Source organism: Anas acuta, chromosome 8, assembly GCF_963932015.1.
Source record: "Anas acuta chromosome 8, bAnaAcu1.1, whole genome shotgun sequence".
NCBI lineage: Eukaryota > Metazoa > Chordata > Aves > Anseriformes > Anatidae > Anas > Anas acuta.
This window is the reverse complement of record NC_088986.1, coordinates 2,976,317-2,997,285: the sequence shown is the minus strand read 5'-3', so window position 1 is coordinate 2,997,285 and position 20,969 is coordinate 2,976,317. Positions and strand designations below refer to the sequence as shown.

The window sequence follows — 20,969 nt, the reverse complement described above, 5'->3', positions numbered from 1 at the left end:
GGGAAGGGGAACCAGGGCCTGGGCTGCATCTGCGCCCACTGCACCCACCCGACACCACCCGCCCCGACTGGGTCCCGCACCCACACCCTAATGGGGTAACATGGAGAAAACCTAAAGGCAGCACAACGTGAGCTCTGAGCCTCCTTGGACATTTGTCTCACCCCATGCGATCTCCCTACTTGTCAGCTGCCTGCCCACAGCTGACCAAAGGGCCAAGGTGCTGGGCCCTACGGTGCTGGGCCCTATGGTGCTGGGCCTTATAATGCTGGGCCCTACAGAGCTAGGCCCTACAAAGCTGGGCCCTACAGAGCTAGGCCCTACAAAGCTGAGGCTTACAAAGCTGGGCCCTAAAGAGCTGGGCCCTACTAAGCTGGGCCCTACAAAGCTGGGCCCTATGGAGCTGGGTTCCACAGTGCTGGCCCCTATGGTGCTCGGCCCTACGGTGCTGGGCCCCATGGTGCTGGGTCCCACAGTGCTGGAGCTACAGGCTGCAGAATATGGCCCCTGGCCCTCATCACACCTCCATGGAAAAGGATGACAGGACAAGAGGCAGCACCCAGGGCAAGGTGTCAGCAGGCGAGCGATGTGGTCAGGGCTCCCCAAGCCAAGCTGGGAACAGTGCTCCCATCTCCTCATAGCTGCAAAGAGGGTTTTTTTTCACCAGCGTCGCCATCTGTGGAGGTGGGAGATGACTCCCACATAACTTTCTCCTCCCGTTCCCAAAAAAACACATCCCAACAGCGCAGCAGGGCCCTGAGTTTGTTCAGCCATCACCCGGCCCCAGGCTCGTGCCCAGAGCCCCGGCGGGTCCCTGAGCTGTGCTGAGAGCAATGAGGCCGATGCAGCAGGCACTTCGGGCACCTACAGGAAGCCCTTGTGGTCGCTGGCATTCGGCTGAGCTTGTGTTTTGTTCTCCTTTCCCAGGGGTTAGATTAAAGTGCTAAAAAGCGTCGGGGGGAGCTGGGTGAAGAGGTGAAGCGGTGGCAGTTCACAGCTCTGCGCACATCTCTGAGCAGGCCTGAGGCCGGCTGGTTGACAGCAAACACCCCAAAAAAGTGCTTGAGCAAACCAAATATAAACGAGTTCCCCTTTTCAGTCATTTATGTTTTACTCGCCCGATATCCTGGAAACAAAGAAGCTCTCTTCCACATACACAATCACAAGGTTTTAAAAACACCCTGCCCTGTTCGTTTTGGACAGGCCGCCCACTCCTAGGAAAGGTTGGGAGCCATTCAGGGCCGTCGGGATGTTTATTTGTCAAAGCCCCGGGCCCTTCACATTACTTCTGGAGCCAGACAAAGCCTCTCGGAGGATTTTTCTTCCTGCTGCAGAAAATGCTGGGTGAAATTCCACGGGAAGAGGTCAGCCCAGCCCCTGCCGGCCCCGCTGCCCCCAAACCCTGCGGCCGGATCCTGCCCGAGGGCTGGCACCAGCCCATGTTTGGAGCAGCCTCAAAGGTTGATCTGAGAGGAGCAAACACCAACAACCAAACCGTGGGTCCCTAGGGTCTTTCAAGCCCCGGCGAAGTTTTTGTTAGGTGTGTTTTTTAAGGGCTTAGCTGTATCCCCCGTGGGTAGGGAGTGAGCAGGCGGGGCAGGAGCAGCGGAGGTCAGAGGTGGGGAAGCTGTGGGCGAGCTCCGAGCTCTTTAATAGCTTTCGGATGCTCGTGGTGGTGTTTTTCAGCACGAGCAGTGCTAACAACCAAACCGGGTGTGTGGCGTGTGCCACGCAGAAACTGCATGGCCTTTGCCCGTATGGAAGCCTTGGCTACCAATTTTCTTTAAAAGCAGCAGCGGTTTGGATGCTAGGGAAGGGGTTCCCTGGGGAAATTGTTTTCCCTCGGGTGGTGGGATTCATTCCTGCAGGAGACCTGCCCTCACCTGCTTTGCAGTGGGCTTTTTTCCTGGCATCTCCAAAGTGCAGGCGGACAGGAGCGGGCTGAGGCTGGGAGGAAGGGCTTTTCTCCACGCAGCTTCCACGCTCTGTAACAACGGGACCAGGGGCTGATGTGATCGCGTCCTCTTGGCAAGGCAGCCCCAAATCTCTGTTCTATAGCACGCTGCGCTTGTGCCAACATCCATTTTTGTAGCAAAAATGCAGACTGCTCCCCCTCACAGCACGAGCTCTGCCTTTTACGGTCTGCGATGCTAAAGCCACGTTCACCCATTTGGCATGGCCGTGGGCTTCCACGGGCACTTTTTGGTTGGGGCAAAGGGGCAAAAGGCTGCTGGAAGAAGGATCTCGGTGCTACAGGCCTATCGCTCCTAACCTAGCGAGGTGGCTCCATTTGGGAGCCAGCTGGATGCAGGGGGAAAAGCTCGGTGGGCAGCTGTGACTTCTGCAGCTGGGAGGAGAAGGTGAAGCCACCAGGAACCAACCTCGTGCTCCATCAAATGCCAACAGCCCAGTGCTGAGCTGTGCACGTCTGCTGATCCCCAGGCAGGGATGGAGAAGGCTTCTTTTCCTCACAGCACATGGGCGACTCTTGTAATGTTCAAACCAAAACATGTGAGCCTGCCTGTCAAATCAATTCGCTGCAGCCCTAAAAGAAATTGCTTTGTCTTTGCAAGCATAGCCAATAAAAGGCATTGCACAGAGCATGGTCAGCATCAGCGCAGCTGGAAAACATCCATCTGCAGACCCCAAATCTACTTAGGGAAAGGGAAATTTTTATTTCTGTTAAACATGCATCTTGTAAAATACAATGATTTCTTTATTTATTTTTTTTTCATAAATCTACTTTTATGGTTGTTTTCTGTTCCTGTTTTCCATCAGCCTGAATCTCTGAACGCTGCTTATCTCTTAGGGAGTGATTGTGTTTCATGGTTCTGCACTAAAATGAGGGTAAATTGGGGTGAAGCCAATCCAGCTTCACGTGTGTTGCACTCTTCAGGTGAAAGAGACCACATCAGTTGGATGCCAGGAAGCTCGGGGGCCATTTTCCCATAAGAGCATTTCCTCCCACCCCCTGCACTTCCACCCTCCACCCCGAAGGATGACACGTGAGCCCATGTCATCGAGCCCATGCTATCACTACCAAGCTGCTCCTACATCCCTTCCCATCACAAATGCCTTAATAAAGTTCCTCTTTTACTGGGGTGATTCATCTCACCTCAAGCACGGTGTCTTTGGCAGTAACACCGGCTGTGTTGCATTTTCATGTACCCGAAGTGCCCACGAAGGGCAAGGAGCCCAACGAGCATCACTGCATCCCACCCCTGTGGTCCCCTCCGCGGTGTGGCCATGCGAGGTTCATAGAGGGCCTTTTGTGGTTTCCTTACAAACTGCAGAAATGCCTCTCAGCAAACTGAGTGCCTGAAGTTTGCATTTTTACAAATGAACCATCTCACCCTGATGTCTCACACCTCCGCATGTGGACACACCACCCAGGTTTGAGAGGAGCGAAGGCATCTGGTGGAGGTGGCTCCGTGCGCGGAGCTGCAGCCAGCAGATGGTGCAAGAAGGCTCGGCTTTGTGTTCGGCAGGGCTTAGTGCCTCCTGCTTCGGCTTCCTAGGGAAACCATATCCCAGCTTACAAAAAAAGAGGCAAGAAGAGATTTTATTTTGATTCTGTTCTGTTTTAATGATGGGTTGCAAATACAGCACCTGGCTTCTCGTTTCTATTCCTACCCGTAACGGAGAGCTGCACCTCTGCTGCCAGCAGAGCTGTGGAGCCAGATGTTACATTCCTCTGCTCAGCAGGCTGCAAGTTGTGAAATAAAATATGCCTGGGCAGACAAAAGATGGGGGAAATACCCCTAACAATGCAATGAGACTGTTTTTAGAACATTTTTTTTTTTTTTTTTTTCTTTCCTGCAGTACAGGACTTGGCGTTCAGGAAGACTCAAGGCGAGGGGATCTGTCTGGCACCAGCTCACAAAACCCTCTCGTGTTTGGCAGATTTTCAGTGCACAGAACCCCACATGTGTGTTATTATGACCTAACCTGCTTTATCTCTACGCTATGGGTGTCATCGTTGTTATTTTCTTAAGTGTAATAGATGCACGTGCAACTCGAGGGGGTTCACAGATCTCATCCGACTGTGTTTTCTCCTAAGAGAGAGAGAAACGAGAGCTGTGGCTGTGTGGCTGTGTGCTGCCTGTGCTGTCAGGAGCAATGGATCCTGATCTCAGCAACGACAAACTGCAGCCCGGAGAAGCACACTACTGAAAAGCTGAAGTTTGTGTACTGAAAAGCTGATGTTTTGTGGCTCAAGGCTCCAGTTGAAGTTCGCTGTTTGGCAGCTGAAACGAACAGGAGCTCGCTGCAGGCTTTACTGTGGAGTTTACAGAACCGTGGCAAGTTCTGATTTATGATTTCCTGCGTTTCCTAAAGTCTGTATCTTTAAGGGTGCCTAATCTGAAGCTCGTTAGGCAACAGCTGGCCACACTCAGGTCAAACTTTCTGGCTAGGTTTTAAAAGGAAGGGACTGGAGCTGGGGTAACCCCTGCCTCCCTCCTGGTGCTGGTGCCCTGCACAAGTGGCTCTGCCCTCAGCATCAGCCAGATCTTGTGGGGAACATCCCATGGCCAGGATGAGATAGCAGCTCTGCTCCTGCGGACACCAAGCCACAAAAAATGGACCTCCTGAGTTACTGCAAACCAGGCAAAACTCTGGTGAGTCTCCTCTTTCAAAGGCTCTGTGTTTCTACAGCAGCCAGATTGTTCCCAAGTGCACCCACGTGGTATTTTCTGGTCAGTATTCTCATTCTTGTGTATGGTTTTGTATTTTTCCAGCCATAGGGCATTTATCTAAGAGTTGTATTCCTCAAAAAATGAAATAGGTTTTGCAATTGTGACCACTGGAGAGCCAAGGGCAGGTTTCAGATCTTCCTGCTCTGAGGTCTCCAGGAGATGCCAGACTTCTAATTTACATAGCTCAGCAACAACTCGAGGTCGTGGGGCTTTTCCCCTGCAGGGGACAGTGCTTTGTAAGGGAACCTTCCTCCAAGAGTCCCCCAAATCCCATCCCCTGGGAATCTGTTCTTTCCAGGCATTTCACCTGGTTATTTTGGGCTGTGTCCGTGGAGATTTCTCGTCTCCCAGCGTGGTCATTTTTATAACACACGTCTGCGAAGTCGATAGCGCTGGACATAATTCAATCTTGCCCATTTGGGTGTCTCAGGACCGTACGCACGCAATTACTGCCTCTTGCACCTGCTCCCTCGTTGGGCCCCGTTCGAAACACTCCTTCACTGTAAGAAGCCCGAGCTGCGGAGCCTCTAGACAACAGCTCCTTTATTGAGCTTGCTAAGCCACCATAAATATTTAATTAGGTGTTGCTCTATTTCTGGAGAGATACAGAAAAGAAACCAATTTCCTTACATTTGAACAGAACACCACCCCGCTGGAGAGACTTCCCCGCATTGACTGGTGACAGCGAGCCATACATTAAGAGGGTGCATAGAAATTTGTGCGAAAGGCTGGCGAAGAGGAGAGGTTTCTCCTAAGAGTGGTGGTGTTGTAGTCGGTTTGATCACCTGGTGTGGGTAGCCTGCCTCTGCTGTGTCCTTGATTTCTTGTCCTTGGCTTTCCCCCAGAAAAAAAACTCATCTCCGCGACATCTCTCTTCATCTTCCTGATTCCTACTCAAGAACCATCTGATCATTTCCCCGTCCTTTCTCATGGTTGAAAAATAAATAAGGAGATTAAAGAAGCAAATCCTAAAATGCAGCAACTGCACTGACCTCAAATCATCATTTGATGTCATAGAATTAAAATTAAATGCACTAAAATCAATAGTAATTAATGTTTTAATGAATATAAAGTTTAGTTTAAAAATATGCTCTTTGTATTGTGAACAGTGAGGGGAACTTAAAGATAATTCATCCAAAATATCTCTTTTAATTATATTGACTTTAGAAAACATAACTGACTTAAAAGTAAAGATTAAAAATTTATGTTTGGTTTGGTCAAAATAATGATGATGGGGAATTAGCTAGCAGTTTATAAGCATGTTAAGGGAGAGAAATTATTTAGGGCAGGAGAAGGTTTATAAATGATCAGGTGAAATTACCAGTAGAAAAAGTCCAATGCATTCAGGAGGAGATCTGCCACTGAGATCTACCAGGCTGCACATCATGCAAATGGTCTTGTATCGTGTTTGTTAAAGCAGACAGCAAACCACGCACTTGACAGGGTAGACTTTTATTGAAATGCAATACAAATAAGTAAGAAACCGCTTCGGTCATGCCATTTGACAGGGATGTGCCAGGAGTGCTGTCATATCAAACCCAAGGCTGCCTGGAATGACTGACTCCTGCCCTTGGAGATTATTCCAGCCCAGGATTGATTCAAGGTCCAAACACTGACAGATTTCACCTGGTCCCAGTTGCATGGCCCTGATACTACCATGGTCCTAATTGCCCAACAGCTCCCAGCATGAGGCAGATTTAATGAAATGCGTTAAGGGACCAAGCAGTTACGTGGCTTTGGGGCACCACCCACATGGATAAGACTTTCTAACACTTCTTGTCTCATATGAGACAACCTCTGCAGAGCTGGGTGTCCATGAGCTGGTGGGGTCAACAGAACCCATACAGGATCTGCCCATGGGTGCTGTGCAGGGCAGCAGACCCCAGACCCCTGAGGCACTCGAACAAATGCAAAATCCATTTGACTTCCACTGGGAGCTCTCTATCTGGCCAGCTTTGAGGCATTGTCAGTCCCACTGGACAGATAAATAAGTTTTTAGCTCAATATCTGCCTTGAGCCTCTGAACTTTGGTTCCTCAAGTGATGGGCCTGTCCGTCTGCAGGTATTTGAGTGTATTTTGCCCTGTAAGGGATAGCCAAATATGTGTAGCTTGTGTGTGCATGACTGTCAGAGTATTTATCGTTTCTGCCATGATTCAAATGTATATTTAAGGATATTGATCTACAGTAATAATTAATTCATGTAGTGAGGTAAAAAAAATCCAAAAAGATCGCAAAGAACTTTTCAAAATTAAAATGCTATAAAAAACACTCTTTGGTCTAAGAGGCAGGCTTCCAATTTTGTTCTGTCACTTCCCATTTGCCACAGCAAATTGCAAAGTTATCCATTCCTGTGCAGGAAACCCAAAAACATAAATGTGAGCCCCCGGGGAGCTGCCTGAGGGGGGGAGTAAAACACAGGCACACGGCGAGGACGGGGCCAGCACTGAGACCTTTCGGAAAATGGTGTGGATCTAAGGCCAGTGCCTGGGCATGGCTGAAAGTCAGTTATGAGACTACTTGGGTAAAATATCTTAGTGAATAATTAGATTTTATTTATTTATTTAACCGAAGTTTTCCTGTGAGTCACGAGTGTGATCCCAACAAAGAAGTGTCCTGCCTTACCAGGCTTTTCTGATAATGTGACTGGTAACACCAGCGCCTAAAAACTCCACCTGCCACACAGAACTCCTTAATTCTCAGAAAAAAGTGAACTTCTGTAAGATTTCTGACATTTTGGGTCAATATTCAATTCCACAGCGTTGTAGCCTACAGACCTAATATAGCCAATTTATGCTTTGTAAGATGTGTGGTGACATCGCCGCCACAATTCTCCCATCTCACGCTAAGTCCCACGAGAGAAGAGCTGTGAGGAACCGGCCTTATAAGGCGTAAATATGGACCGATTCTCACAAATTTGTGAAGCGTGTGAGTGGCAATGGGTGTATGGGCGAGAGCTCATCAGCAAGCGGAGCCACGAGCGGATTCCTGGCTGAGCAGGGCGGTTCTGTGTTGTGCAGGTGTTCGTTTCGTGCACTGCTTGGGAACGTTTTTTTTTATTAACACTTTAATTATTTTTTATTGAAACGCCCGCACCACGCGCGTCCCCCCCCGGCTTCTCCTCAGGTCGGCAGCTGCCGCCCCCCCTCCTCCCCTCAACCAGCCGCGGGGGGGCGCTGCGGGCCGGCTGCCGCCTCACGGCGCCTCCCGCTGTGATTGGCTGAGGCGGGAAGGGGCGGGGCTTCCCTGGACCAATCCATCTCCCCCTCCGGAGGGGGGGGGCGGGGGTGTCTCTGCGGAATGGTTCGGCCCAGCCGCTCCCCCCCCCCCCCTTCCTGTTCCCCCGGCGCGAGTCCCGGGCCTCGGCCAGGCCTTTACCAGCGCCCGCGCGCGCTCAGGCAGGACCCCTCGGGCTGCCCTTTTCACTGCCTGATGGCGGAGACAGCGTTTCGGCGCCGGTACCACCGGCAGAGCGCTCGCTGGGGCATCTCCTCCCCTCCCTCATACAACGAGCGGATGGATCTCACCCTCCTCTATTCCTCCGCGCTTCCAACGCGCTCCCTCTTCTCCTCCTCCTCCGGCGTTTGACGGGGCCAGCCCGCAGCGGCTGGGCGCGAGGAGCGCGGCGGGCGGGGGTCCTGGCGGCAAGGCAAACGCGCCAAGTTTCCCGTGGCGGGGCGGGCGGCGGGGCCGGGGCCCGCGGGCTCCAGAGCGACGGGCGGCGGGGCCGGGACGGGCCGGGACGGGCCGGGAGGGGCGGCCATGTAGCGGTGAGCGCCGGGGGACGGCCACGGGGGCGGCGGGGCCGGGGCCGAGGGGCTGTGAGGGGGCTGAGGGGGCCGTGAGGGGCTGAGGGGCGCTGAGGGGGCTGAGGGGGCCGTGAGGGGGCTGTGAGGGGCTGAGGGGCCGGTGCCGGGCTCGGTCTGGGCCTGACGCCGCCCCCCCGCTCGCCTCAGGCGGCGTTTCCCGTCCGGGAAGATGCCCGGGGTGCTCCCCAGCGAGAGCGGGGCGGCGTCGCGGGGCAGCCCGTCGAAGCGGAGCCGGCTGTCGCTGAAGCTGTTCCAGAAGAAGGAGGCCAAGCGGGCGCTGGACTTCGCCGAGCCGCAGGACGGCGGCGGGAGCAGCCCCGAGCCGCGGGGAGGAGACGTGTACGTGGGGAAACACCGCGTGTGTGTGTGTGTGGGGGGGGTGCAGGCACAAAGTTCCCCTGGGTTACCTCAACAGAAGGCGGTTTCTTTTATTAGGTTTATTTTAGCTATCAAACTTTTTACAAAATGAATTCTGTGGAAAGAACACCGAATATTAAAGGTCCCTTATGCTGGGAATACAAGCGCTGAGCGTGCTGCTCGCTGCTGTGGGTGAATTCATCCCCTCGCCTCCCTGCAGCTCGCGGGGATGCGGGATGGGAGGAAGAAAAGTTGCCTCATCACAATCAGCCTGTTGGAGGCTTCAAGACGTGGGTCTGGTGTATCAGGATAGTACATCTCTGTACTGTAAACATCGCTACATGTAATGCACCAGGTTTTTTGTTAGTTTTTTTTCCCCCTTCTATATTTATTCTCAAGTTATGTTCCCAGCAATGAATGATCAGGATCTGGAGTGAAGGGCAGTAAGGGAAAATACGAGCTAGACCCATCGCACTTCTCTTGGTGCTGCCCTAGGAATGAACAAAGAGCACGCAGAAGGATTGTACAGAGAACTTTCCTGATGCCCTAAATCACTCCACTTCTTGAGAGGTGGGCGTTGGGATAATTGGCAGGCACACTCGCCTCTCATTAACCTGCCTCTTTCTGAGTAGGTTACTAGAAAGAAGGGTTACGGTTGAGTTGGCCTGGCTGTGAGTACTTAGAATAGCCATGTGGGCATTCTCGGAAATGCTTTGACACCGTTTTTATTTGTGCTTATTAGTCATTGGTTCTGTTTGCACTGTTTTATAGTGACCAGGTTGTTCCTGCAGCACAGCCTCCCTCACTTGTCAGCTGTGAGAGGAAAGACAACATGTTGCCTTTCGTGGGCCTGAATAATCTCGGTAACACTTGTTACCTGAACAGCATCCTTCAGGTAAGAGCATCTCACGGGGCCTCAAAAAGATCCTTTTGTTTTGGTTAAGTGCAAATAGATGAGATTCTTACTTTGACATTGTATAGAAGATATCTGGGTGTTGCATACAGGGAATCTAATTACAGCTAGGGGAAAAAAAAAAAAGAGGATAGTGCAGGAAGTGGTGTGTACCATGGATTGCCTTGAATAATTAATTTGTCAGTTTAAATACTTGAGCTATGTCCCTGCCCTGAGTAATCCCAAATCTTTGCGTGCTGTGCAGCAGCCTTGGGAGATGCAAAGCTAGGTGGATTGTAAGCGTGGACGTGTGATGTCAAATAATTTAGCTCACCAGTTATTATTTTGTTTTAAACTGTTGCTTTTAGGTGTTATATTTTTGTCCTGGCTTTAAAACTGGAGTAAAGCATTTATACAATATAATTTCAAAGAAGAAAGAATCATTGAAAGAAGAAGGCGAGCAAAAAGCAGACAAGGTAACGTATCTCCCTCCGTGTTCCTTTACTTGTATTTGTGCAGGTGAGGCTATGTGCCAGGGCAGTACTGAAAATAGAGCTGTTTCCTTCTGTTTGTAAAAAGTTTTGAAGTATCGGGCTAGTTCAGGTAAAAATAAGCTTGAGAAGTTTTGAACTTGTGTTCAAACTTGGTAGTGCTCAGGGTTTCTTTTCTACTGGCAGAAGAGCAGTACATTGACCTAAGCTTACTCAATTCCCATACAGGACAGAAAATCTGTCGCGTCTGTTAGAAAACTAAGTGGGGACAGGAGAAAAAGTTTAACTGCTTATTACAGACAAAACTGCAAATATTTTACTCCTTTTACATTGTTACTGCAGGGAAATTGTAAAGAAGATCCCCTGGCAAGTTACGAGCTGATCTGCAGCCTGCACTCCCTGATTCTTTCCATTGAGCAGCTTCAAGCCAGCTTTCTCTTAAATCCGGAGAAATACACGGATGAACTTGCTACTCAGCCACGAAGGCTACTCAATACCCTCAGGTACAGGTTGTCTTAAACTCTGTCCAAATTTTCACCTCAAGTTTGGAGGCGGCTGTGATTGTACGGTACAGCGATAGAGATGTGGGGGGTAGAGGATCTTAAATCTGGGGCATCATTACATGATTATAGGAAGGAAGTTTTCCTACCTTTCAAAGGGGAGGTTTATGTTTATTGTTACCTCTATGGTATCATAAGTTTGGAAGTAAATTTTGTTTTTGTAAGAACGTGATTTCAGTCCCACAGTGGATTTAAAGCAGTGGTTAGCCTGAAGTATGTAAGTACTGTTGTTGTCCTGGGAAGTACCACTGTGAGGCCGCAGCTGAATGTGTGTTTAAGAGCTCTTTGGCATGAGGCTGTGGCTACCTTCCCATGGGAATCTGTGAGAGATGACTTCTCTCTAGGCCTGGAGGGGATCCTCCCCTGCTTTTGTAGCGAAACTTCTCTAATTTAAGTATCTGGTCATGTTAGCTGGCTAGTAATCTGCTCATCATCCCTTTGCTCCTTTGCTTTTGCCTTTAACAGAGAGCTCAACCCTATGTATGAAGGCTACTTGCAGCACGATGCCCAGGAGGTTCTGCAGTGTATCCTAGGTAACATCCAAGAAACGTGTCAGCTACTGAAGAAGGAAGAATTGAACAAACTCCCTTTGGAAGAGCCTGCAGCTAAACCGGAGGAAAAACTTGATGAAAATGTTGAGAGCAACGGAATTGGCAACTCTGCCGAGGAGGAGGACAGTGAGCCGAGTGGCCCTGTGGGAGAGGTGGCCGAAGATAAGCTGCTCAAAGGGAACGGGAAAAGAAAAAGTGATGCCGAAGGTGGCAACGCAAAGAAAAAATCCAAAGTATCGAAAGAACAAATTGCAGCAGAAGAAAATCAAAGACAAACCAGGTCGAAGAGGAAAGCAACGGGAGAAAAGCTCGAAAATCAAACCGATGCCATTGCCAAGTGCTCCACTGAAAACGAGAGTGCGAAGCCCACACAGAAGAAGTCACGGCTTCGGTTAAACTGGTTAAAATCTTCGTGCAAACAACCCAGTATTCTGTCCAAATTTTATAGTCTGGGAAAGTTGACAACAAATTTGGGATCCAAAGACCCAGCGAAAGAATACGATGACTGTGAGCTTGAAGAGTCTTCTGTGAAGAGTGAAAATGGCAATAACATTAAAGAAGAGGGTCATGAACCAGCATTTGCTGTGGAAAGCCATAATGAAAAAGGAACTGAAAAAGAACCAAAAAAGGAAGGTTGGTGAACAAGTGTATGGGCTTAAAATTAGAATGATAAGGGAATTGCTATACATTGGAAGTCAACGTTCAGGCTGCACTGCAAGCAGAGCTCTCTAAATATAGAATTACACTCTCAAAAATTGAAAAAGATGTTTTTGAAATTGTTTTATACACTTGTAATTTTTGTTTTATGCCCTGGCTTGTTTAGCTTAGATCTGAATAGGCCTTTCACTGATGTCATGTAATCATTATTCTCTCTATATATATATATATATAAACATATTACCAGGTTTATATTCCCACTGTTTTTCATCTATAGAAATAGGAAGTGAATTCGAAACATAAAACAGAATGAAACCCCACAGGCAATGGGTGTGTGTCCTAAGCCCTTACAAGCAATATTCTCACCTTCCCTTCCTGTTCTTTAGTCCTTCCATATTTTCAGCCTTCCCAGGAACTAGGAAGGCCACAGGATATATGCAAATTGGCTGGCAGGTGTGAATTTTGAGTGTCAGCAGGACAAGGTAACTGTTGAGGGAAGGGGCGCAGTATGTGTTAGTAGTCACTAATGTGGAGCTTTTTTTCTGATGTAACCACCAATTTTTATGAAAACATCTGAAGGAATGCAGAATCTTTCAAGATCCTAATTTCTTCATCAGTTTGACTAACATTGGCCAACTAATCCAGGTAAATATTGGAGGAGAGGAAGTGAGACCAAATACAAAGCAGGCAATAATACAAGTGTGATGCTCCTTGAGGAGGCTGACAGTCCATACAAAGAAGGTAGTGAGCGCACTGATGGCAAACACTGTCTAGAATGTGACAAGTGAAACTTCAACTATAAAAGAAGGATCTAATCTTAGAACTTAAAAGTTTGAGAGCAAAGAGAAGGAGGTTTCCTGTTCAGTAGTAGGTAGTGATACTGTGAAAACTCATGTGATGAGCAGGGTTGTGTTTTTTTTGAAATTATTCCTATGTAGAGTCCCTAAGGCACCATGTCTCTAACACAGCAATTTTTTTATCCATAAAGAGTCACCAGGTTCTGTAGTGTCTGAACAAAGCACGCCTAAGTAAGTTGTGTGGCATATACTCTCTCTAGGTACGGAGCTGGCTGTTTTTGAACTAGTGGAGAAATTGTTCCAGGGCCAGTTAGTACTGAGAACAAGATGCTTGGAGTGCGAGTGCTTCACTGAAAGAAGAGAAGACTTCCAGGACATCAGCGTTCCAGTGCAAGAAGATGAACTTTCTAAAACTGAAGAAAGTTCTGAAAGTAAGTAATTACCGAAAAGGGTTGTGGTTTGTTTCTGCTTCAGACAGCCATTGAGGAAGGCGTTGTTCCTTGACAGTGCCGTATCTGTCCCTTGTTTGTGCTGGTTAAAATTAGAGGCTGTTCTGTTATCTCTTGTCCTGATTATCAGCGTTGTGTTTACAAAGTCTAAAGTTAATGTAGACGGATCCAGACACTATTAAAATCGCCTCAGATCTTAACGCATAACAGGCTGTTTACAGTCCTTCTCTCATGTACATATTTTCCTGCTTATAAATGAGTATTTTCTTTGATTTGGGTCTGTCCTTTCTTCTGTGGTAAGATTCTTATAAATGCAAGATTAAGCGGAAGAAATCTTTTCTTTATTTTTCTTATAATAAATGAATCTTGCTTTAAAAATCGATTTTTATATTATTTTTAGAGAACATTTTTGTCGTTAGCTTAGTACTGTGTGCTTTACATTTGGAAACGTTAGTCCTCTGGTGTAAGCCACAGCTGGTAGCAAGCCGTGCCTGACTTTTACCTACTCTCAAAAGTAATCAGTCAGCATGGCAGCAAGACACTGTGAATTTCAGAATTTGAAATAAATCATTTTTAGTGCTCGTAGACTTAATTCAGAGCAGCTTTCACTATTTTTGCCCACCCTGTGTTGCTGAAGCGCTTCCGAGTTCAGTGTGTGTACGTGGTGGTGTTTATGTGTGTGTGTATGTTTCAGGTAAGAGCATCTGTTGATTGGTGGCTGCATAATTTCCTGAAATGATTCAAAGATTGCAATACATTTTCTATTTCACACACATTGGGTATTCTTCACAGTGTCGTTGGTAGTTCTTGTTTTGTTTTTCTTCTGGTGGGATGCATTGGAAATAGAAATAACCATGTATGTATGAATGTAATGATTCTCTTTTCAGTTTCTCCAGAGCCAAAAACAGAAATGAAGACTCTTAAGTGGGCAATTTCGCAGTTTGCATCAGTGGAAAGGATTGTGGGAGAGGATAAATATTTCTGCGAGAACTGCCATCATTACACAGAAGCAGAACGCAGTCTTTTATTTGATAAAATGCCTGAAGTTATAACAATTCATTTGAAGTGCTTTGCTGCTAGTGGCATAGAGTGAGTATGCTGATTCGCTATGTTATGAAACAGTGCTGTTGAAAGGGAAATCTTATCAGGAGAGATGAAAATGCCTTAAATTCTCCAAAAGCAAGTTTCTAGATTGAAATTAGGGGCTGTGTCTCACTGACTTAGCTTCATAAGGGCTTTTTATTGTTAGAAGCAGTGACAAAAATTTATCCTCAGGAAAAAAGACTCTTAGGAGGCTTCTTGCCAAAAAGCTTTACCGCTATGCTTAGAACAGCTCGATATCCCCGTGCTTCTCTTAACATCACCTATGTGTGAGAGCTTAGAGGCATTTTTAAGTACTTCAGCAGAACAAGTGATAAGAACAAAACCGAATGCTATACTCACAGCTAGTGGTGCTGTGATCTTTAACTGAACAGCAGTACTAAAACTGGGAGGGGTTAGATCAGCACTTTGAAGAGCTAACACACTACAGACAAATTGCTAATGCTCTATTTTAAAGGAATAGATCAATGGCATTCATGTTCAACTGCCAAGCAATTAGTTTGTTATATACTATGAAAATCCTTGTTTTTTACCATTATTCATACTGAAGAGTTTAGAGATTTCCTTTAGGGTGAGAGACATGATTATATCCCTGCAATAGGGTACACAAATAAAACAATGCCGTGACAACTTCTGGCACAGCATTTTGCAGTAGCTCCAGTGAGATTCAAATAATGAGAAATGAGAACTTAAAACTGTACGATATTCCCCTAGACCCTTTAGAAAATTGTTACACAACTGATTTGCATTTTTGAGTGATAGACGATTTCAATAACACTTGCAGACTTGATCTTTCCTTCACCTTTTTCCAGTACTCACTAAAACGTAGCTTTTGCACTCTGCGTTAACTTTGCTGGATGCTGCAGAAGAAGAGAAACGTGCTGGTTGAGTATCCCCCCGATGGCATCTGTTTGAGAGAGCCAAGCACACTGCGCTGCTGCAGCCTGCCTAGTTTATAACCCTGCATAAACTGAGTGTTCTGGTGGCACGGCTTTGTTCTGAGACTTAACAGAGCTCCTTTGTGACCTACAGTACATTATTTAGGCACCAATTGGCTTGGCTTTTTATGCACCAACTTCCTGGTGCTTAGCCATTCCCTGTAGGCTGGCTTTAGACCTTCAGAGCCATCCTGACAGCAGGATATCTAATACACGATGCCTTCAGTGGCATTTTCTAACCATTGTGTCACCACTGGAAGTGGGTAGGACCTTTGGCACTAGACACAAAGTATGAGTGGGGTGACTTGTCACAGGACACGCTGTGAACTGATAACTGAGGTCAGTATAAATCCCATTTGTGAAGAACTATTTTCAGGGATTCTATGAGATATTTTTTTACTAGTAGTTTACTAAGATTTTTTGAAAGTGGAATTCTCACCCTCAATTTTTAGTGCTTGTTGTTAGGAGTATTAGCTTTCTGACTTGAGTGGAAAGGAAAAAATTTCCTCAGTGTAAAGTCTGCTAACATTTCTTCTGACAACTGTAATGTTACTGGATAGCCTTTGATGTGAGGTGGAATACTGGTATTGTTAGAGGTTATTCAAAAAACAACCTGAGAGAGAGAACCTGGACGTTACCTTCAGCTTGTGCCTACCTCTGCTGCCTCTCTGTTTCTGTGAGGAAGCACTTGCAGCTTACAGGCTAACCAGCTGTCTGCTAAGTCACTTACCTCTTCTGTCCTGGCACTCTTCAGGTCCTTGTTCCAAAAATATTAAGACCTGTACCCAGGTCAGAGTGAATCCAGCCTCTTGTGGTCTTCCTCCTGTGCCCTTTGAATGTGTCCTGTGTTTTCTGCCAAGCTCTAGCAGCCAGAGGTTGAGGAAGTAGAAGTGGAAAAATCGAACGTAGTCCTGGAGGCAGTGATGAACCAAACTGCGTGGAGGATCGCTTCTCGGTTTTTGGCTTGGACTTTTTATCTTGGACAAAACCATGTCACTGCTAAACATACTGATTTGGAGTAATAACACGCAGCTGCAAGTCAAACGGGGAAAGAGCCAAAAGAGCCAAGGCTAGTAAATAAAGTGCTGGCTTCCCCTACAGTAGCTGGAGTTGCTGTTATTACGGCGTGTTTTGCACTACAAGCTTTGATGGAGCTTCCCCCAGTTCAATTAACTTGTAATACTTATTGTAAAAAAACAAAAACAACAAAAAAACCCTTGTTCTCCATGGACAAGACTGCCGTAATTTGTCCTTAAAAGTAGTACCAGATGGTTTTGCTGCTTTAACTAAGATGCTTAAACTGAGAATGTTCCTATCACTGTTCTCCTAGCTCCAATAAAATCTTTGAAATCTCGTCTGCTTCTCAGTCATGCTCTACTGAGTTTTCTGACAGCTGAGTTTAATAAGTGAAGAAAAATAAAGCAGAAAGCAGTGGTACTGTAAATAAATACTTGAAGTTAGGAGGGCTTTGCTCCATCTTTTTTTAGACTGGCTGCAAAGTGGCTTTTAAAAATAAAGCAGCCAGTGTGAACATCTACTAGCCTGGGGCTGAGTAATGCTGTTTGGCAAGGGTGGGGAGAGGAAGTACTGGGTCATGGGGGTAAACAGCCCCGCGCTCAGGTGAGGAAGCTATTAAGTGAACCGTGCACCTGGTAACATCTCTTTAAGCCTGTCCACGATGCACAACTGGCATCTAAGAGAAAATTGAGGTATTTGACTAGTGAAATGGTATCAGGTAAGAGCAGGTGACTTACTGGTTTTCATGAAGTCTTACTCTGAGGTTTTGTAACTGTCACATTTGCTAGTTAGTGACAGCAGTGCTCATGCCCTGGAGAATCCTTATTTGGCTTATTTAATGTTTTGTGTGTCAGAAGAGTTGCAGTAAAATAGCTTAAGCCTTTAAGGTCTATAATAACTGGAGGTATTAAATCAGTACAGTGGGTAAAGTTCCACGAATTTATGCCTCAGAAACAGAATTGCAGAAGTCAGGTTTGTTTTGTATGAACTACTGTGCAGCAGTCAGAGGAGGCAGAGTACTTGGCATGCAATTTTTCTGTCTTCAGATTATCATTAAGAAGAACAAAAAGCTAATAGGAAAAGATTTCCTCTCTTATTCCCTCCTCTCCAAATCTTTCTGATGCTGGATCTCATTCAGAAAAAAAGGTAGAGCCTGTTTTTTAATGTTTTATTTTAATATGATTGTCATAGTGTGCTTGAGTGGGACTGCATTTCTGATCTTAGACTGTCAGTAAGCACTTTCTGAGTATTCTCTTCTGAGTGTCTTTCTGGCTAATAATAGGGATTTCCAGAAAATTTAAGTTTTATTTCTGATGATCTGCTCTTTTTCTTTTGGTGCAGTCAAATGTTTACTATAAACCTAGGTCTAAAATGTGACGAGGTTGGAGTTAAGTACACTTGAGTGACTGAGGGCACCTGTGTATGTGTGAGTGTGTTTGTGGTTATGAAGGTTTATGGCTGGGAACATCAGCAAAACATTTAAAAGATCAGCAGAATCAAAACCCAGTAAAACCAAAGCAATATTCTGTTATCTCCAATTATGCCTATACTGTTATGTCTGTCTACGTTTCCATTGGATTACAAGTAATTACGAGCCTTTATTATGGGAAAAGTAAAGGTGAATAACAGTACTTGGCTCCTTGATGCCCAAGCTTTGCAGAGTTTCTGTGTTCTGCACTGCTTTTCCCTACGACACCCTAATGTTTGACTAAGACTGAAACATCACTGAAATCTACTGGGACACCAGGAGATATTGTTAAATAAAGGGGTTAATTATATTGGCTGTGCAGTATGTAAATCATGTAAAAGCTGAATGATTCAGAGAGGCTAACATGCAAAAGAGCTGATTAAGTCCCGACTTTTTTTCTTTCCAAACTCCTTAGAATTCTTTCCAAACTCTATAGAAGATCCTAAGTGAAAGGACTTAGGAATTTACAATGAGAGAAGTTTGAGCTGAGAGCAAGATGCTGTGTGTTTATGGAAATTCCAGATGCTCTTCCAAAGTGAATCAGCGAGATAATTGCATAAAGAAACTACGATAGGACAGTTAATGAACAATCCCTAGCAATAAGAAAGTTACTTTATTATCCTTAGATAACTGTCCTTTGCATACCATTGGCAGGGCATTAAGGTGATCTGAGAAAAACTACCGACTATTATAAATTCAGTTTCTCTAAGTGATGTTTAGTAAGTGACTTTTTCAAAACCTTTATGGAAAAAACCCTGCTTACTCTGTACCTTGGATGCTGAAGCTTATCAAAGCTGGTAAGCGGGTTGATGTCTGTAAAGAAGTGGAAGTATAATCACAGAAGCATGAATGATAATTAAAAACTCATTTTTGTCACTATTTAACGCTTACTTTAAGTAAAGAGGCATCAGCTTCTGAAAAGGGAAGTCCCTTAGTTAAAATACATGGCTATTAGGCTGTAAGACTTACCAGTACGCATACCTGCAAAAATCTCTTTATTGAATGGGTGCTTGGGGCAGATGCTCGTGATAAGCAAGTAGAAAAAAGTAAGCAGCAGCTTTTCACATTTGCATTGCTCTGTCTCTCATTCATATCTCTATGTTACTAATAGAAGAACAAGAATACAGGCTCAGTGTGTGGGCCTTTTAAAGCAGGATTTATTGTGTGCTGAGGGGGCAAGATGTCTAACTTTGTTTTTCTTCTGAAGGTTTGATTGCTATGGTGGGCTGTCCAAGATAAACACTCCCCTGCTGACGCCTCTCAAATTGTCGCTAGAAGAATGGAGCACGAAGCCAACTAACGACACCTACGGATTATTTGCCGTGGTAATGCACAGTGGCATTACAATTAGCAGTGGACACTACACAGCCTCTGTCAAAATCACAGATCTTAACAGCCTAGAGATAGACAAGGGAAACTTCATCACTGACCAAATGTACGAAATGATTAAGCCAGAACCACTGAACGAGGAGGAAGCGCGAACTGTTGCCGAAGACTACGATGACGGCGAAGTCTCTTTTAGAGTCAACGGGAATGCACAGCCAGGGAAAGTTCTGAACAAAAAGAACATGGAAGCTGTGGGACTTCTGGGGGGACAGAAGAGCAAGTCTGACTGTGACTTGTACAATAACAAACCGGCTAACGCTGAGAAGTTTCTTAATATAGTTACTGAAAACAGAAACCCAGAGTCTAGCAATACTAACGGAAGCGTGGAGTGCAGTACGGAGCACAGCGATCAGAACGGGGTTGCCTTCAACGGACTAGAAAATAAAGCTTTGTACGTATTGCAGAGCCTGAAAGAGTATGAAGGAAAGTGGTTGCTTTTTGATGACTCTGAAGTGAAGGTCACAGAGGAAAAGGACTTTCTGAATTCTCTTTCTCCGACATCGTCATCTACGTCAACTCCTTACTTACTGTTTTATAAGAAAATTGTAGAGTGATACTGTATTTTGACTGTAAATATTAAGGATTTGCATACACCTATTGCCTGATTTGCATCAGGACTACCTGGAAGAAACAGAAGTTTGTTTTTTTTGAAGCTACCGGATCATAAATTTTCTGGTCTTTGCGTTCTGTGTAAGTGGCTCAACTTGAATTAATAAACCATGCCCTAGAACTTAACTCACATAGTAACTTTTATGCTGAATAGCGATATTATCTTTTAGGAATACCGATTTGTATAGTTCCTGAATGATGCCTACAATACACGGTAGTGGTTTTAACACAGCTCTAGTTCTCAGACATGCCTCTTGTATTATTAGCTTTTTTTTAATAAAAGTTATTTGTATTCATATTCTGGAGTAAATGTATATTAACTAGCAGATTTCATCAGAAGTTGTGTATTTTTGTAACTTGCGAAGTAATACTTCATATATAGTCTTTGAGTAATCGACGTGGTTTGCTGATGGCATTCTCCTTACCCAGTCCTATACTGCTCAGTGCATCCCAAAGCACAAGAAAAAGGGGCTTAAAGCTTTGTTTAGTGTATTGGAAGGAGCTGAACTTAATAGAAATGTTTGATGTTCTAATTTACATCTTGTTGCATAGGTGTTAAATGGGCATAAGTGTAAATAGGTGTGATTAATACTTCAAAACAGGGAGCGTGTAGTGTAATTAAAATACTTTTGTACTTCTTAAGAGTAAAGCCCTCTAATATGCATATCTGTTTGGGTGGATTTGGAATTTAGTGGTGATCTTATAACAGTTAATTTGTACTTCGAGCTCACTGAGAGGTGAGCAAACGAAAGCATTTGGCTTGATGCTTTGTTGAGAATGTATATATGAAATAAAAAAAGTATGATATGCATCAGAGATGACTAAGTCAGACTTTGTCTTCGGAGAGGAAAAAGGGGGAAGTGGGAGTGGTTGGGCACTGTTACAGAATGGTTGGGAAATGATCCACCTTGAAAGGGAAGATGAGAGTGCCCTAAAGTAGCAGCATTCTGTGTTTTTAACTGACTTGTACCACATCCTAATTCCACAGGACTTGATGACAACAGTAAGGTTTGGAGGCAATGGAAAAGGAAAACTAAGATTATTGTAAAAACAAATGTTTGACATTTAAATACTAGAGATTAAAATCCAAACTCGTCTATTAGATACTAAAATATTGAGCAGTGTCCTGTAAACTGCAATCAATCAGAATTTGAAATACATGGCGTGACATACACTAAGCTCTGCTGACATGAC

General features: G+C 45.5%; 1 protein-coding gene across 2 annotated transcripts; it reads left to right on the top strand.

The window, feature by feature from the left end:
- The first annotated feature begins 8,293 nt into the window (after positions 1 to 8,293).
- On the top strand, positions 8,294 to 20,591 carry USP1 (ubiquitin specific peptidase 1). Of its 2 annotated transcripts, XM_068690292.1 has the most exons (9): positions 8,294 to 8,463; positions 8,650 to 8,841; positions 9,631 to 9,754; positions 10,120 to 10,227; positions 10,585 to 10,745; positions 11,268 to 11,986; positions 13,068 to 13,238; positions 14,144 to 14,345; positions 18,988 to 20,591. In XM_068690292.1, exons 2-9 carry the CDS (start codon positions 8,672 to 8,674, stop codon positions 19,718 to 19,720), a joined length of 2,388 nt encoding a protein of 795 aa, XP_068546393.1. In that variant the 5' UTR covers positions 8,294 to 8,463; positions 8,650 to 8,671; the 3' UTR covers positions 19,721 to 20,591. The 2 variants fall into 2 exon arrangements, with proteins under 2 accessions (XP_068546393.1, XP_068546394.1); XM_068690293.1 differs by lacking the exon at positions 8,650 to 8,841 and having other exon boundaries at positions 8,431 to 8,463.
- Positions 20,592 to 20,969: the final 378 nt, after the last annotated feature.

What these genes read in the sequence shown, in the direction of transcription:
- USP1 (XM_068690292.1), top strand. Translation starts at nt 8,672, where the DNA reads ATGCCCGGGGTGCTCCCCAGCGAGAGCGGGGCGGCGTCGCGGGGCAGC. An exon ending in ACCTGAACAGCATCCTTCAG is followed by an intron (nt 9,755 to 10,119) that starts GTAAGAGCATCT and finishes TGTTGCTTTTAG; the next exon opens with GTGTTATATTTTTGTCCTGG. An exon ending in TTTGCTGCTAGTGGCATAGA is followed by an intron (nt 14,346 to 18,987) that starts GTGAGTATGCTG and finishes TTTCTTCTGAAG; the next exon opens with GTTTGATTGCTATGGTGGGC.